Source organism: Grammomys surdaster, unplaced genomic scaffold, assembly GCF_004785775.1.
Source record: "Grammomys surdaster isolate TR1022 unplaced genomic scaffold, NIH_TR_1.0 810, whole genome shotgun sequence".
Taxonomy (NCBI): Eukaryota; Metazoa; Chordata; class Mammalia; order Rodentia; family Muridae; genus Grammomys; species Grammomys surdaster.
Genome location: NW_021605229.1, coordinates 355016 through 372431, shown reverse-complemented (window position 1 = coordinate 372431; position 17416 = coordinate 355016). Strand labels below are relative to the sequence as shown.

At 45.9% G+C, this 17416-nt stretch overlaps 1 protein-coding gene and 1 pseudogene across 1 annotated transcript; both read left to right on the top strand.

Annotated features, from left to right (window-relative positions):
- LOC114634003 overlaps nucleotides 1–375 on the top strand; it is a 976-nt pseudogene extending 601 nt beyond the window's left edge.
- A 7423-nt stretch (nucleotides 376–7798) lies between these two features.
- LOC114634004 (sperm motility kinase 2B-like) lies at nucleotides 7799–9319 on the top strand. Its single transcript, XM_028782622.1, has one exon. The coding sequence runs from the start codon at nucleotides 7799–7801 to the stop codon at nucleotides 9317–9319; it is 1521 nt and encodes a 506-aa protein (XP_028638455.1).
- The last annotated feature ends 8097 nt before the right edge of the window (nucleotides 9320–17416 follow it).

The window sequence follows — 17416 nt, the reverse complement described above, 5'->3', positions numbered from 1 at the left end:
AAGAAGAAGAAGAAGAAGAAGAAGAAGAAGAAGAAGAAGAAGAAGAAACGGAAGAAGAAGTTGAAGAGGACAGTCCTGACAGATGAGCAGAAGTCTCGTATCCAGGCTATGAAACCCATGACAAAGGAGGAGTGGAACGCTGGACAGAGCATTATCTGAAAGGTGGTGGACCCAGAGACAGGACGCACAAGGCTCATCAAGGGAAACGGTGAGGTTTTAGAGGAAATCGTGACCAAAGAACGACACAGAGAGATCAACAAGCAAGCCACCCGAGGGGATGGCCTGGCCTTACAGATTCGAGCGGGCCTGCTTCCCTGAGCGCCCTGCCATCCCAGGTGTGTGAACCACTGTTGGTGGCTTGGAGACTGATGGGTCCAGGTGCCTTTCCTACTGTGCCTTTCCTACAGCCCAGCATCCTCTCGGGTGCAGTGGGTGCCCGAGCACCGAGTTTGGACAGTGGAGCGTCACTATTAAATGATGTTGGTCACAGAAAAAAAAAGAAAGAAAGAAAGAAAAGAAACTCATACCAATGAAAACGTTAAATTTGAAATCAAAGTAAACTTTGTACCATTTAAGAAATTGTACCTTCAGCTTAATAACAATTATAAAAATTTCTACCAATAGGTTATAACTATGCAATAAATCCTAGCTATTCCTCCCTGTTCCAACAAAACCATTACTTTTCCCTAGAAAGACAGCCCAATATTAACCACCTCAGTTCCCAAGTCCAGGGAATAGGGGCGCCAACTCTTCATTAACTTCTTCAAGCTGATTACAGGTGTTGAGATATTAGAAGAGGGGCAGAGGGAAGAGTAAATTGATAAACCTCTGATATCTGTGTCTTCACTGCATCCAGCTGAAATTCCAGGACATCAGAGGTTCAAGCAGGTCTGCTCAGCTTGCTTGATGGATAGATACACCAAGGCTGTGTATTCTGCAATATACAATTCTCAAAACAAATTTTAGTATCAAGATATTTTTTTGTTTGGATTCTGGAATCTAGTCTTCTGGTGGCCTGCCTTTGTCATGTCTAATCCATATAATTCTGGGAGTTTCTATGAGGATGTGTCCCCACCATCCTCCCATTCCCACCTCCCTGTTCTCAAATTCCCCAACACTAGGGAATGGAAACTTTCAGGCACCAAGGCCTTCCACTCCCACTGATGCCTGACGAGGCCACCCTCAAATACCTGTACAGGTGAAGACATAAGTCCCTCCCTTTGTGTTCTCGGGCTGGAGGTTTTAGAGTGGCTACTCCAGCTTGTTTCTTAGGACCATTTCCTTGAAAAATTGTTTTGCAGCCTTTTACTCTAAGATAGTGTCTGTCTTTGTCACTGAAGTGGGTTCTCTGTATGCAGCAAAATGCTGGGTCCTGTTTACATATCCAGTCCATTAACCTATGTCTTTTTATAGGGGAATTGAGTCCATTGCTGTTAAGAGATATTAAGGAACAGTGATTGTTGCTTCCTGTTATTTTTGTTATTAGAGGTGGAATTATCTTTGTGTGGCTATCTTCTTTTGGATTTGTTGGAAGAGGATTATTTTCTTGCTCTTTCTAGGGTATAATTTCCCTCCTTGTATTGGAGCTTTCCTGCTATTATCTTTTGTAATGCTGGGTTTGTGGAAAGATATTGTGTAAATTTGGATTTGTCATGGAATATCTTGGTTTCTCCATCTATGGTAATTGAGAGTTTTACTGGGTATAGTTGCCTGGGCTGGCATTTGTGTTCTCTTAGGGTCTGTATGACATCTGTCCAGGATCTTCTTGCTTTTATAGTCTCTGGTGAGAAGTCTGGTGTAATTCTGGTAGGTCAGCCTTTATATGTAACATGGCCTTTTTCCTTACTGCATTTAATATTCTTTCTTTGTTTTGTGCATTTGGTGTTTTGATTAATATATGACGGGAGGTATTTCTCTTCTGGTCTAGTCTATTTGGCGTTCTGTAGGCTTCTTGTATGTTTGTGGGCATTTCTTTCTTTAGGTTAGGGAAGTCTTCTTCTATAATTTTGTTGAAGATATTTATTGGCCTTTTAAGTTGGGAATCTTCACTCTCATCTATACCTATTATCCTTAGGTTTGGTCTTCTCATTGTGTCCTGGATTTCCTGAATGTTTTATGTTAAGAACTTTTTGCATTTTGTGTTTCTTTAACAGTTGTGTCAATATTTTCTATGGTATCTTCTGCACCTGAGATTCTCTCTTCTATCTCTTGTATTCTGTTGGTGATGCTTGCATCTATGACTCCTGATTTTTTTTCCTAGGTTTTCTATCTCCAGGGTAGGTCTCCCTTTGTGATTTCTTTATTGTTTGTACTTCCATTTTTATGTCCTGGATGGTTTTGTTCAATTCCTTCACCTGTTTGGTTATGTTCTCTTGTAATTCTTTAAGGGATTTTTGTGTTTCTTCTTTAAGGGCTTCTATCTGTTTACCTGTTTTCTCCGCAAATTCTTTGAGAGTGTTATTTATGTCCTTCTTGAAGTCCTCTATAATCATCATTATACGTGATTTTAAATCTTGCTTTCCTGGTGATATGGGGAATTCAGGACTTTCTAGTGTGGGAGAACTAGGTTCTAATAATGTCAAGTACCCTGGGTTGCTGGTGCTTATGTTCTTGCACTTGCCTTTCTCCATCTGGATCTCCTTAGTGCTACCTGCCCTGTCTCTGATTGTAGCCTGTCTTTCCTATTATCTTCATTGATTCAGAAATGTGTGGTGTGGGTGTTACTACTGGGGTTAGAGCTGGGGCCCAAGATCTGCTCATTGCTTGGGTCTAGACAGGAAGGAACTAGTGCTCCGGGCCAGGAGTGAATTCCTGGGTCCCAATGGGTCCCAGTTACTCCCTGTTTGGCGCCGGTGTTGCTGTCTCCTTATCTAAGATACTGCCCAGGTTAGAGATCCGGGGAGGCCTGCTCCCTCTGGGATTTGTGAGATTGGGTGCAAAGCTAGCACCCGGGATCTGCTCAGTGCTTGTGCCCAGACTGGAAGGAACCAGTGCTTTGTGCCAGGAGTGAATTCCTGGGTCCCAGTGGATCCCAGTTACTTCCTGTTTAGAATATTTTTTTTCTACGTTAAGCTGTAGCATCATCTTGGACCCATCAGTTGGAATGCAAAGTGTAACATGCTGAGTGTAGACATGAGGACTTTAAAGCAGGAGGCACAGCAAACATTCAAACCAGAGACCTAAGGACATCAACACATCCTACAGGCTTTGATTTCTAAAAGCCTAATGTCAGTCTCCATAGCCCACCTGAACCAGAGCCTTGGAGTCCCTCCCAGCCCTGTCAGGGCATATCCTACTATGACCTCATGAGGAGCAATTGTGACACGGTCCAGCCAGCAGATGTTAAGCTGTGGTCACACCTAGATTTCTCTGAGTGCGTTGAGAGGAGTGGTGGTGTGGTGCCCTCTGCGATTTTGTTGTATCTAGTGAGCTGTTTGTGGATTTTGCTGTTGATTGGGTTGTGTGTAAGCTTGTGTGTGTCTACATCAGTGTGTGTTTGGGGAGTGTTGCATGCCTGTGTGTGTGTGTGTTTGTGTGTTTGTGTGTGTGTGTGGTGTGTGTGTTTAGGTTTGTGTGTAGTATTGTGTTGTGTTTTACGTTTGCTTGTGTGTGAGTACCTGCTTGTGTGTGTGTGTGCTACGTTTTATGTTTACTTGCATGTGAATACCTGTGTGTGTTTGTGTGTGTAGATATACCTGTGGGTGACTGTGGGTGAATCTGTGTGTGTGTGCGTGGGCGAGTGTGTGTGTGTGTGTTTGTGTCCTGCAAGTACACGTGTGGTAGGTGTGAGAACACCTGTGTGAGGGAAAGATTTGAGGCCATCAGTCAGCTTGGCCATTGTTTCTAAGGTAAGCCATCTGCCTTTTTTTTTTTTTAAGAATTTTTAAAATTTATTCATGTTACATCCTAATCACAGCCCCTCACTCCCTCCTCTCCTCCTAGTCCCACCTCATATGCCCTTCCTCCTATAATTCCCTCCCCTTCTCAGAGAAGGGGAGGCCAACCCCTTGGGTACCACCCTGCCCTGGGACATCTAGTTCTAGCAGGACTAAGCTTATCCTCTCCCACTGAGATGAGAAAAGGCAGCCCAGCTAGGGGAAAGGGATCCAAAGGCAGACAACAAAGTAAGAGACAACCTCTGCTTCAATTGTTAGGGGACCCACATGAAGACAAGCTGCACTTCTGCTACAAACTTCTGTGTAAGGGGCCTAGGTCCAGCCCCTGCATGCTCTTTGGTTGGTGGTTCAATCTCTGTGAGCCTCCGAGGGCTCAAGTTAGTTGACTCTGTGGTGTCCTTGCCCCCTCTGGCTTGCTCATTCTTCCACAAGACTCCCCAAGCTCTGCCTAATGTTTGACTCTGGGTCTCTGTATCTGTTTCCATCAGCTGCTGAGTGAAGCCTCCCAGAAGACAGTTACATTAGGTGCTGTCTGCAAGTCATAGAGTATCATTAATAGTGCTCTCTCTCATCGCATGGGTCTCATGTTCGGCCTGTCATTGGCTGGCCATTCCCTCAATCTCTGCTCCATCTGCGGTATGGTGGAACCTGAGAGTGGTATAGCTGGGTCTTAGGGTAGAAGTACTCCCGATTTTCTAAGAAACTGCCAAATTGATTTTCAGAGTGGTTGTACATGTTTGCACTCCCACCAGTAGTACAGGAGGGTTCCCCTTGCTTCACATCCTGTACAGCATGTGATGTCACTTGAGTCTTTGATCTTAGCCATTCTGATGAGTGTCAGCTGGAATCTCAAAGTCATTTTGATTTGTATTTCCCTGATGACTAAGTACCTTGAACATTTCCTTAAGGGCTTCTCAGACTTTAGAGCTTCTTCTCTTGAGAATTCTGTTTAGCTCTGTACCCCTTTTCAGTTGGGTTATTTGGATTGTCGGTGTCTAGCTTCTTGGGTTCTTTATATATCTTGGATATTATCCCTCTCTCAGACGTAGCATAGTGAAGCTCTTTTCCCAATCTGTAGGCTGTTGTTTTGTCCTAATGACAGTGTCCTTTGCCTTACAGAAGCTTTCAGCTTCATGAGGTCCTATTTATTTATTTTTTTTAAGATTTATTTATTTATTATATATGAATACACTGTAGCTGTCTTCAGACACACCAGAAGAGGGCATCAGATCTCATTACAGATGGTTGTGAGCCACCATGTGGTTGCTGGGATTTGAACTCAGGACCTCTGGAAGAGCAGTCAGTACTCTTAACCACTGAGCCATCTCTCCAGCCCAGAGGTCCTATTTATTAATTGTTGATCTTAGTGCCTGAGCCATTGATGTTCTCTTGGGGAAGTTGTCTCCTGGGCAACTGATGAGTTCGAGGGTATTTCCCACTTTTTGTTCTATTAGATTTAGTGTGTCCGGTTTTATGTTGGGGTCTTTGATCCACTTCATAATCTAAAAATAAATTACTTGGTTGACTATTTTTCACGGGGTTTCTAAAGGTTGAAATTCGGCCCTTGTATTTTGATATGTAGGTACTGAACTATCTCCCCAGCCTGTGGGTAGTGGAGGGTTTATTTTTTGATTTTTTTTAATTCTTTTTTTTCTCTGAGATAGAGTTTTTCTCTGTATCTCTGACTGTCCTGGAACTTGCTCTGTCTGCCAGGACGGCCTCAAACTCAGAGATCTGCCTGCTTCTGCCTCCTGAACCCTGGGACTAAAGGTATGTACCACCACTGTCCAGGGGGTGATTTGAGTTTTAAACTTTTATGCTTTGGATTTTATTTTCTGGTTTCTTTGCTTGGCTGGTTTTTTGCTTTCAGGGTTTGTTGAGGGTTTTGTTGGAAATTCTCTCACTTTCTCTCTGGTATTTTTTTTTTTTTATCATGTTTCCACTTTGAGGAATTTTGTGCCAGTCTTGGGTTAGCAACTTTTGTTCTTCTAGGTTTTCTTATTTATTGTATTTTTTTTTAATTGTTTCTGCTTTGGCTTTGATTTTAAGTTTTTGGTTATGTGTGGTTTTCATAAGTTATAGTATTTTTTGAGAATTTCACACATCCATAGAATGTATTTGGATCCAATTCACTCCCTGCCCTTCCCCAGCTTTTCCCAGATCCATCCCCCCAGACACTCCCCACAATCCACAAATTCATGTGTTTTTTTTTTTTAACTGCCTGCTGTCATATATGTTCATGAGTGTGGGAGCATCCCCTGGGCTGTGGTTGACCTACCGGGAGACACATTCTTAAGGAGAATTGGCTCTTTCTACCCTAGATGTCATCAACTGCCAGTGTTCCCACTATGGGTTTGTCATGTGAGACTGCTTGATTTTGTGCAGATCTCATGCTGGTACCCACAGCTGCTGTGAATTCATGAGTGCTGAGGTCTTGTCTTGTTAAGAAGATACTATTATGTTCTGGCCTTTGCCAATCCCTGGTTCCAACAATCTCTCTGCCCCCTTTTCCATGATAGTCTTGAAGCCATGGAGGATGGGAGGGAGGGAAGCAAGGAGGGTACAATTCAGACATCCCAGTTTTTGTCTGAGCACTTTGTTGACATTTATTCTCCAGTCTTTGACCAGTTTTGAGTTTCTGTGTCATTGCACAAGGAAATTTCTCTGAGATACAAGAGTTATACTAATCATTGTAATTTCTATGAGATACAAGAGTTGTACTAATACATCTGAAGATTTGATGCAAGGATCTTTTGTTTTAATGTCTAAATCAGGTGTATGAGGGCATGCCATGTTTGTTCTTTTGAGTCTGAGTTGGCTCACTTAGTGTGACACCGTCCAGTTCCATGCATTTACTAGCAAACTTCATAATTTCAGTTGTCTTTACTGCTGACTAACATTCCACTGTATTTAGGTACCACCTTTGCATTAGCCATTCGTCGGCCGAATGGATATCTAGGCTGTTTATACACCATGTATTGTGATTAAATGGATTAGTTTTGGACATGGAGAAAGAAGTGTCTCTGCAGTAGGAAATAGAGTTCCTTGAGTATATCCAAGCAGCGGAGTAGCTGGACCATGTGGCATATCGATTTCTAGTTCTCAGAGAAACACCACACTTTTTCTTGTAGTGGTCATACCAGCTTATATCCTCCAGAGGACAGCATGCATGAGGATTTCCATCCCCCAAATCCACACCAGCTTTCCAGCTTTGGTGCTTTAGCCATACTGATTAGAAGAAGATGAAAACTCAAGCAAGTTTTAGTTTCCATCTCTATGATGGCCAAGGATGGTGAACATTAATAGATATATATTTCTTAGCCATTTACATGGCTTCTGAGAAAACTATTTTCAGATCATTATACCAATATTCCCAATTATTCATTGGGGTTGTTTTCTTGGTGGTATTTTTTTTTTGTTGTTGTTCTTTGTACATTCTAGATCTTTTGATGAGTTTGTTAAATTTTTTTTCAATGTCTAAGTTTTTAGCCATTTTGCAATTTTGGTTGTTTGGTGTTTGATTTTTTTTAATTTAATTTTATATTGCTTGGTTTTTCTAATGCTTAATTTTTAAAAATTTCTTTGATCATTTATATATTTCATTGCGCATTTTTCTTTTTACCCAATTAGTAATATTGTTTCTTAGTGTTCCTGAGCTGTGCTCCTCCCTCATAGTGACTTGGAGCTAGGTGTTTTAATTTGGATTTTCTTGGCTTTGTATGTGTTTTTTGCTTTTCTATGTTTCTGCCGTTGTTGTTATTTTGGTTGGCTTTTAGTTTACTGTTTTGCTGATTTTTCCATTATTTTAGTTTCTAATCTTAGCTTTCTTTTTTCCATTTCTTTCTCTCTCTCTCTGTTTTTTTTCCCCCCTCTTAGGTAATATTACCTCTTTGTTACCTGAAATGAGCTCTGAGAGCGAACAGGAGTTGGAAAAGCTCAGATCCGAGCCCAGCTCGTCTGGCACAGAGAGTTTCCACTCTCAATATGTAGTTTTAAACACCATCGGCCAAGGAGGATTCGCCAGAGTCAAATTAGCTCGGCACCGCCTCACAGGCAAGCTCGTGGCTGTCAAAATAATCCGCAAGAGGCAGCACTGGTGCCACCCCGAAACATCGGAGGTGGATATTCTCAAGATGACCAACCATCCAAACATTATATCCCTTTTCCAAGTCATTGAGAATAAGAAGACAATATACCTCATCATGGAATTGGCCGAGGGTAAACCACTTTACCAACACATTGAAGAAGCTGGTCACCTGAAGGAGGATGAGGCACGGATAATATTCAAACAAATACTAAGTGCTATGAGCTACTGCCATGACCGGGGGATAATCCACAGAGACCTGAAACCTGGCAACATCATGATCGACAATAGTGGAAGAATAAAAATTATTGATTTTGGGCTCGGCACCCAAGTGATGCCAGGGCAAAAGCTGAGGTATCACTGCGGGACATATGCATTTAGTGCTCCTGAGGTTATCCTTGGGAGACTTTATGAGGGCCCCAAAATTGATACATGGTCCCTGGGGATTCTCCTATATTGTATGATCACAGGAAGACTTCCCTTCGATGGTACCAACACTACCCAGCTTAAAAGGCAGGTGACATCAGGAAAGTATTCTATCCCCCGTGGCCTGTCCATAGAGCTCCAGGACCTCATTAGCTATATGTTAACACAGAATCCCAAACACAGACCGACAATCACTGAGTTCATGCTACATCCGTGGCTCAAGGAGGACTCAGCGAGCTTCCCAGAACCGTGTGGCAAACAAATCCAACTCAGGCCGGACATGGCAATCATAAAAGCTATGGAACACATTGGATTTGAAGCACGTGACATCGAGGAGTCACTCTTCTATAGGAAATATAATCAGGCCATGGCCTCGTATTATTTCTTAAAAGAGCAGGCTCTTCAGGAGTGTGACAGCCCTATCCGGGCTCAACCCGTGAATCCATGGAAAACACCATACCCTTCCCTTGATGATCCTGCTACTTTCTGCTCGGGACTTAGGAGAAGAAGCGAGCCCATCTTGTTTTCTGCCTTCTCCAACAGTCAAACGTCTACCCAAGGCCAGAAGGCTAAGAAGAGAGAAGAGAGAAGAGTCAGTTGGCCTGGTGTTCTTCCTTGCAGGCCACTCCAAACAACACCCACAATGGGCCAAGCCCACATACATTTTGGGAGTGTCCCCTGCCTGTACTCAATGGGTTTGGGAGGAGAGAGCAGCAGCATCAGCGCCTCAGCAGAGCACAAGCCTCTCCCCAGCAGGGGTCGGTCCCTAGGTTTCAAGGGGTGGGTCAGGAGAATAGCAAATGGCCTCAGGAAGCTCTGTTGCTGCCTACCAGCAAGAAAACAACGTGGCCTTGGGGAGAAGAGAGCCTCCCGGCGTCTCCTCAGGGAGAAGAGAGTCTCCCCACAAATGTAAAACACCAGAAGGGCGTCTGGAGAACAAGCATCCGGCCAGGCCCAGGTACATTTCTGTATTTGAATGTATCTATTTTACTCATGTCTGTGTCAGCTGGCAAATTACAATCACGTGTGTGTGTGTGTGTGTGTGTGTGTGTGTGTGTGTGTGTGTGTGTCTGTGTGTGTATGGTAAGATGCATGGGTAAGCTAGGTCTAGACACCATGGGATGATGGTTAAATGGAACCTACCAACAGATCTAGTATCCCAGAAGGTCACTCCCATGAGTATCCTGTGTATGAGGAATCTAAAAACCTTTGAACTAGAAGAATAGAGCAGAAGGGTACTGACCATGCTAGGAGGAGGAAGTAGGAGAAAGAAGAGGAAGATGCTTAGGGAGGAGAGGGTGGTGTGGAGTGGGAGCTAGAAGATTGGAGGAAGAGGTTCAGACAGGAGGAGGCAGCTTGGGGAGCAGTGTGGAACAGGGTAGTGTCCTGTGCTGCTGAGGTTTCCAGAGTCCCTCTCACTTGTGTTGTTGCCTTTTAGAAGATCACTAGAGGATGCCGGATGCTACAATTCTACAGTCACAGCATTGGAGAGGACCCACGTGTAGACACTGACCTGCAGGAGGGAGCCTCGTGGAAAGCCATCATGTTGCGGGTCCGTCCGACTTAGCTGAAAGCCCAGGGTCCAGCCATGAAGAAGGGAGCAAAGGATGAAATCCCAGGTGGCAGGAGGGATGAAGTCCTACCTCAAAGGCATCACTATTCAGGACAGTGGCTGAAAGCCAGTCCAAAGCTGGTAGAGACAGGAGCCCCTCTGCCTACCCAGGGTCACATCAGACCCTTCCTGTCGGTGCACGTTCCCGCCTCACTCTTAGTAGAGGACGGAAGACTTCTTGATATGTTTGTTATGATGCAGAGAATAAAGTAGATATTTGTCAAAGATGACCTCAGAGATTTTCCTACATCTTCTTGACATGGGAAAATTGGCCCTGTGATATTCCAAAGCCCTAGGAAGAATAACTTTGTGCCCCAAACCACCAAATCATTAAAAGTGCCTTTGAAGGGACCAAGTTCTAAGGTACCAGAAGGGGGAAGTGTAGAAGCTGAGGGTGGACTTTGGGTCCTTCTGGACCCAGAAGCATTATCAGAAGGACCAGGGAGAACATTAGGTACCGTCAGCTTGACCCACTTCCACAGAGGTAAGCATGGTAACCCTGTGAAGGCCTGCAGATGTGGCGTGGGCTGGATCCCAGGGTTGTGAGGAGCCACAGGTCCATTTTCCTCTTTGATGCCCGTTGCAGTGTCATTCCCCTTTGTCCTATCTCAGGCAAGTGTCCTTCAGTGAGCAAGTCAGATCTAGGGCAGAAGGAGGATGTGAGTTGGAAAAGAGAAGAAGAGATGTTCTCTGTGAGAGGACAAGTTCTACTGACACAGACCAGATGTGCTCTACCACAGGGACATCACCTAATAATGCCAACCCCAACCTCCACCATACCTGACAGATTACCAGTGCCTGGAGAACCCTAATCTCAAAAGCACTGAAGCTGTTCATGTGTAAACCTGTCACACTGATGGAAAGGCTCTCAGATTCCCGAGCTACCCTTACAACATCTTTAAAGTTGTCCTAGTATAAAATTTTGGCTTCTTTATGTTGCCAATCTCTTCAGTTCAGGAAACACCCCTCTCTAAACTGCACTCTTTGCCTCATTTAGATTGAGCCTCAGGGACTCTCAGGGAACAGTTGTCTGGGCACACGTGTTTGTGCACACATGCATGCGTGCACGTGTTTATTCCTGTGTGTGGAGGTATGCATGTATTTGTGTGTATGTATCAGTCTGTGCATGTGTGTATGTGTGTATAGACCTGTGTGTTTGTATGTGTGTGTTCATGTACGCACATGTGTTATGCGTGTCTGTACCTGTGTGTCCATGTATTCACATGTGTGTTTACGTGTGCATGTGTGTGAGCATGTGTGCATACATATATGCACGTGTGCATGTGCATGCTTGTGTGTGTGTGTGTGTGTGTGTGTGTGTTTGCATTGGTTCCCAGTATACATCACACTAGGAGTGCCCTCTAGTCAGCCTCCTATCAGAATCCTCAGTCCTACGGCTCTGGTCAAATGTCTATCACAACATCAATTATCTGCATTAGAACATTGTCCAGTTCCCCAGCAGCCTGCATCTCCAAACTCCTCCAAAGGCTTCCCACAAACGACTTGCAAAGGTGTCTGAACCATGTGTCTTCAGGGACACTCCAGCATTAGCGCCATTGTTCCACATGAGTACTTATGCCAGCAGGGCTGATTCCCCCTGCTGCCATGGGAACTATCTCATCCACATAGCTACCATGGCCCACAGGGAAAATGAGAGGGGTGTGCTTAGGGCAGTAGGCAATGCCTGCTGCAGATGCTCCCGCTGAGGCAATATTCTGAGCACCTGCTGCACCCCACACACTGAAACACCACAATGCCTGACTCGCGTCTGTCCTTAAGGATGCCTGTTTCTAAATGGCCATAGGTGGGCAGAGACACAAAGAGGTGGGCAGTCAGCAGATGATGCTGAAGGGTTACACAGCAGGCAGGATGCAGACCAAACCAGGTAGTGAACAAGATGTGTGTGGATCCCACCAAAAAGTCCATAGCAATCTTCTACCCACACCCCCAGGAAGGTCAGAGCAGGCTGCAACTGACCACACCTTGGGACTTTGATTTCTGGTTTAAGGGGGATCACTGAGGGGAAGTTCAGAGCAGGGTCATGTGGAATTGTGTGGATAGGACTGTGTGTGTAACTGGGAGAGGCTTGTCTTAGATGTCCACCAGAGATCTGCCACCACCACTATGTAGGAACTTGACACCATCCAGTGTCCAACACTAGGGGTAGGAACAGTATGGTAGCCCCCTGATTAGCCCCCTTAGGGGAAAAAGCAAGAGGAGTCTGCCCCACGTATGTTCTGGGACCCTGGAGGGCTCCCTTTGGCTGTAAATTTACAATCCAGCCGTCAGTGCCACCCAACTGAAGTTTGTATCTCTCAGATGAGACAAACTTTGAAACTGTTCCATCATCATTTTCTATCCACTTATGCTCCAGTCTCTGTCAGTGGCCCTGGCTGTGTGGGTCAACAGCCCTTTTGGTCTTGTTACTATCTGGAAAATGTGTTGTGTCTATCCTTCAGTAAAGTCTTGAGACCCTTAAAGGCAAGACTTAATGGCCTTGTCACCTCCTGGCATCTCACCAACACTCGGTGTAGGAATCGGGGCTTGAAGGTCATGCTCTGAGGGTTGGTGAGCTGTGGCCAGAGCCTCCAAGACCAGTTTCTCTACACCTGTCCTGTGGGTCTCAACATCCTCCCACAGAACCAAGCAGGATGCTAGATGTCATGTTCCTGGACTATAGGGAGTCTGGTGTCACCTCTTAGGGTAATGAAGCCCTCACAGTATCCTTGGTAACCATGTAGCTCAATGAAGAGCTACTGAAGGTTTCCTGCAACTGTGGACCCAGGGAAGAAAGTCATTGAGATGGACATATCAGCCACCCACCTCTCCCAAAGTAGGGATGGGCAGCACAAGGGACAAGTGTGCATGGTCTTTTCACACTCAATCACACACAGGCTCCCCCAGCCTCCCCCCTCACACCTAGTGTGCACACACACAGACACACACACATACACACACACACATACACACACTCACACAGTCACATACCTTGACCCATACATGAGTACCGATTTTCAAACCAGCTAAGAACAAGTGAACCTAGAGTGTTTGTGTGAGTTTTCTCAGTGATGAGCTTTCCTGTCTGCACAGCTGAGGCACTGAGGGGGTGAGGGGTGAGGGCAGGGAAGCTTTCACTATTTACCTGGTCCCCGGATGGGCCCAGGAGAGAAAGGCCTTGATGCAGCAACCTCCATGTTGCAGGCACACAGATGAGAACCGGAATTTCTGTGTGACGGACTTCCCTGAGCACTAGAAGCGACAACCTGGCAGAGGGAGGCATCCCTTGACTGAGGCAGGGTTGGAAGGAGCCTGACATTTCAGTCCACCTTAGGAGTGCCTGCCAAGGGTTGATCCAGACACTCATGAGCCCAGGTTGGATGTGGTGAACTAGAGTGGGTGTGTGCATTTTGGCTATGAAGCAGACTTTGCCTTGAGGAAGAAAATGCCCTCAGTTGCCTCTTGAGTTGCCCTATAGATCAGTCAGCTGTGTTCTTGCAAAGCCAGGTGGTGATCTGAAAGCTGTACATTTCTTTCCTTATTGATTCCATGATCAGGCTGCAGATTGCAGAGGCTTCTGTTGGAATTCCCAGTGCTGAGTCCTGAAGGCAGAAGCAAAGTGAGAGCAAGGAGGTTTGAAGCTCAAACCAGAGGCATAGTTAGCATATGACCTGACCTGTCTGGGCCCCTACATGGGCAGAAAGGCAATGAACTGGGCAGCCTCGGAGCCAAGGAACCATGGCCCTCCTGGTTCCCACCATAGACTCTAGGGAGTGTGGGTCTTATGGAAAACTTAAGGTCAGCTTGCCTGCAGAGTCATGGTTATTAAGAGCTGAGGTGGACCCTGCAGGGGCAGAGCTGGCTGTTCTTATCACCCAGAGACCAACTCCCCAGACCTGTAGTGGAGGAGTGCCCACAGCCTACCTCCAGGTAGGGGGAGATTTGACAGGAGCTGGGGGTGGAGGTCCAGGTGCCTCTTCCTAGAACATTTGCTGAGGGATTGGGGTGACTTGTCTTGAATGGCAAGGGTGAACCTGTAAACTGATTAGTTTGGGTGAATACCAGCATGAGAGCCATTCCCTCCAGAAGCCCACCTTGAGTGCTCTGAGGAGTGATATGGGCCACACCCTCCTGGCCACATAGAGGCAGGTAGGCTCAGAGCAGAGCAGCCACCTGCTTCCTGCAGCTTTTCTATCCTGAGGTGAGTCAAAAGCTCCTCTCTTGTGTCTGTCCGGATTGGCTGAGATTTGCACTCCTCCAAGTTTTGTGATAACAAACCCCACAGTGACCATGAGGACCATGAAGACATGACAGTTCTCAAGTAACAGCTCAACAGCCAGCACTTGCCTTGGGACTCTGTGTTCTCTGTCTAGTTCCTTCTTTGTCTTGAAATTTTCATAAGTGGGGCCACATTTCAAGGCAGATAAATGAGGCTTACTGCGGTGTCTAGGAATCCACTCCTCTGGAAAACTTGGTTCCACACTCTGTTTATCTTGAGCATAGATCCATCTGCCCAGGGTGGTTCTCTGTTGTCCTCCTTGACCTGAACTCATCCTTCCCTGTACGTCTGGAGAAGAGAAATGTTTTTCTAAACTCGTGCATGATGCGAGGATCAAGGAAAGTTTCTTTCAGTTTCCTCAGTCTTTGGAAATACCTGTGGCAAAGGCGGCCCATTGGGGAGTCTGTAAGGTGGTTTCTGTTGGTTTGGTTAATGTTAAGCAAAGACATAAGGTCACTAGTTCAATGTTGCAGTAGTAATTTCTGATGAGTACCCTAAAAAGCTTCATATGGGTCAGGGGTTTCCTTCCTCCTTCCTGTTCTCCTTCCCTCTTTCCTTCCTTTCCTCCCTTCCTTTCTCTTTCCTTCCTTCCCCTCTCTCCCATCCCTCTCCCCTCCCCCTCCCCTCTCTCCCATTTCCTGCCCTCCCATCCCCCCCCCCCCCCTCCCTTCACAGCTGTGGACTCAGAGCTCTTCAGAAACAATGCCCCTGGCTCATAGTTCAAAACAAAATAATATTGTGTTACTCTAAATGAAGGCAGAAAGAACATCTCCTACAAACACGGACACTATGTCCACTCTACCAACTGTCTAATATTTAGAAAATAATCCATTCTCATCTAAGTAATCTGTCTCTAAAGATAAATCAACTTATTTTGCTGTCATACACAAGCCACTGAAAGTGGACAGTGAAACTCATGCAAACCCATTCCCAAATATTTGAGGATGGGGACAATCGGATCTGACAAGCCTACATTGAGAATGTTCTCACCGGGTTGTCAGGTACCACCCTGCATCCTTCACACCTGTCATCTGCATCCTGGCCTTCTCAGGAATGTTCTTGCCCTGGAGTTCATCCAGAACTCAGAGGCTTTACCTTCAGAGTAGCAGTTAAGCTCAGCCCAGCTCGGGAGGATGTAGGCCCAGCATACATCAGCACTTTACAGTCTACATGCAGAAATCTCAATGAACCTTCTAATCTGCAGGCCAGAAGGAGGGGTTGTGGGTAAAACACATTGCCAGTTTCCTGTGAACCCTCCCCAAGTGTAGGATAGACTCCACGTTGCTGTGATGAGCTAAGGTAACAGGAGAGAACAAAGGTGGTGGAATTCGCTTCTTAGAGACCAGTAATGGATGAAAGGAAGTCAGCATGTATCAGGCAGGGTCTGAGCTGGCCTTTGTGGCCTTCTGCAAAGTCACCTTTGTCCCCCCCTAATATTGCTCCCTAATTCACAGGAGGTTAGAGCAATGCAGCCTACCCTACCCAGAAGATAGTGAACAGTGTGTTCATCATCATGACAATGCTCAGGTCCATGTAAAGTATGCACCTGACAACAGGGAATTAGACCACCGGACCATAGTAAGGGCAACAAGAGGACTCTGGTCCCCAGACTCTGATTTCAGCTCTCTGGGTGCTGTGAATCCTTGGAACAATTTCAGTCAGCCCAATGACACTCTAACAAAGAGCTGAAAGCATAGCCTGCAGGCTCTTCCTGAAGGGAGTCAACACACAGTTGGGCACAGTGGGCACTCCAAGGATCTGCACTGTGGAGGTGGCCACACGACAGAGCCAGTGGACGTCTTGCTGTCATCCACTGCTGTGAGGGTTAATGTGGACTGTCAACTTGACAGGAATCATCCAGGAGCACACCATGGGACATGTCTGTGAGGTGATATCCGGAGACTGAGGAAGATGGTCTACCCTGAGGTCATTGGCACCATCCCATGAGCTAGGTCTTGGGATTAATGAAAGGAGAACAACAGTGAAGCACCAGCATTCCTGTTTGTATGATTTCTGAATGTGAACACATGACCAGCCACCTTGGCCACCACAAGAACTCTTGGCACCATTTTTTTCTTGTCATGGTGGACTAGACCCATGGTTCTCAACCTGTGGGTCGTGATCCCTTTGGGATAGACGGACCTTTTCACAGGGCTCACATATCAGATATTTACAGTATGATTCATAACAATAGCAGAATTACAGTTATGAAGTAGCAGTGAAAATAATTTTATGGTTGGGGGGGGGGTCACCACAACATGAGGAATTGAATTAAAGGGTTGCAGCATTAGGAAGGTTGAGAACCAGTAGATTAGACAGGCAACCTGTGAGCCTGAATAATCCTTCTTCCTTTAATCTGCTCTGATCAAACATTTTGTCATGACAACAAGCAAAGTAACTATTAAGCACCTAAGCAAGAGTTGTGTATGAAAACCTCTCCTCCTCCCTCCCCTCCTTCCTCATCCTCCCCTTCTTCTCCCTCCCCTCCTTCCTCATCCTCCCCTTCTCCTCCCTCCCTTCCCCTCCCTTCCTCATCCTTCCTTCCCCTTCCTCCCTTCCCCTCCCCTCCCATCCCTCACCTTCCTTCCCCTCTCCTCCCTTCCCCTCCCTCCCCTCCTCTTCCTTCCCTTTCCTCACCTTCCTTCCCTCCCATTTTTCTTCTACCCTCCCCTCCCTCCCTCCCTTTTCCTGAATACAAAGCTGCAGACCTGTTAGGTCCTAGAAGGAATGTGAAACTGAAAAGAGCCTAGCACCTGCTCTATGTCCAGAGGCAAGCACCTGCAGCCTCCAGTCACACCGGGGGAAGGGCCACACTGGAGAGCTGAGAGTCTGAGAGCACATCTCTCTGGCCTCACTGGCCTCCAGTCAAGAGCCTCATGCAGGCCTGATGGCGCAAATCCTTTCACAGAGTGTCTCACCTCAAGCCCGCATACCCACACTTTAGCCGCCATTTTGTCATTTGTACCTAAATAAAACTAAAAACAAATAATTTAAATGAATAAATAAAAGTCAGGCATGGTGTCACATGCCTTTAATCCGAACACTCTGGAAGCAGAGGCAGGTGAATCTCTGTAGATTTGAGGCCAGCCTGGTGTACAGAGTAAGTTCTAAGACAGCCAGAA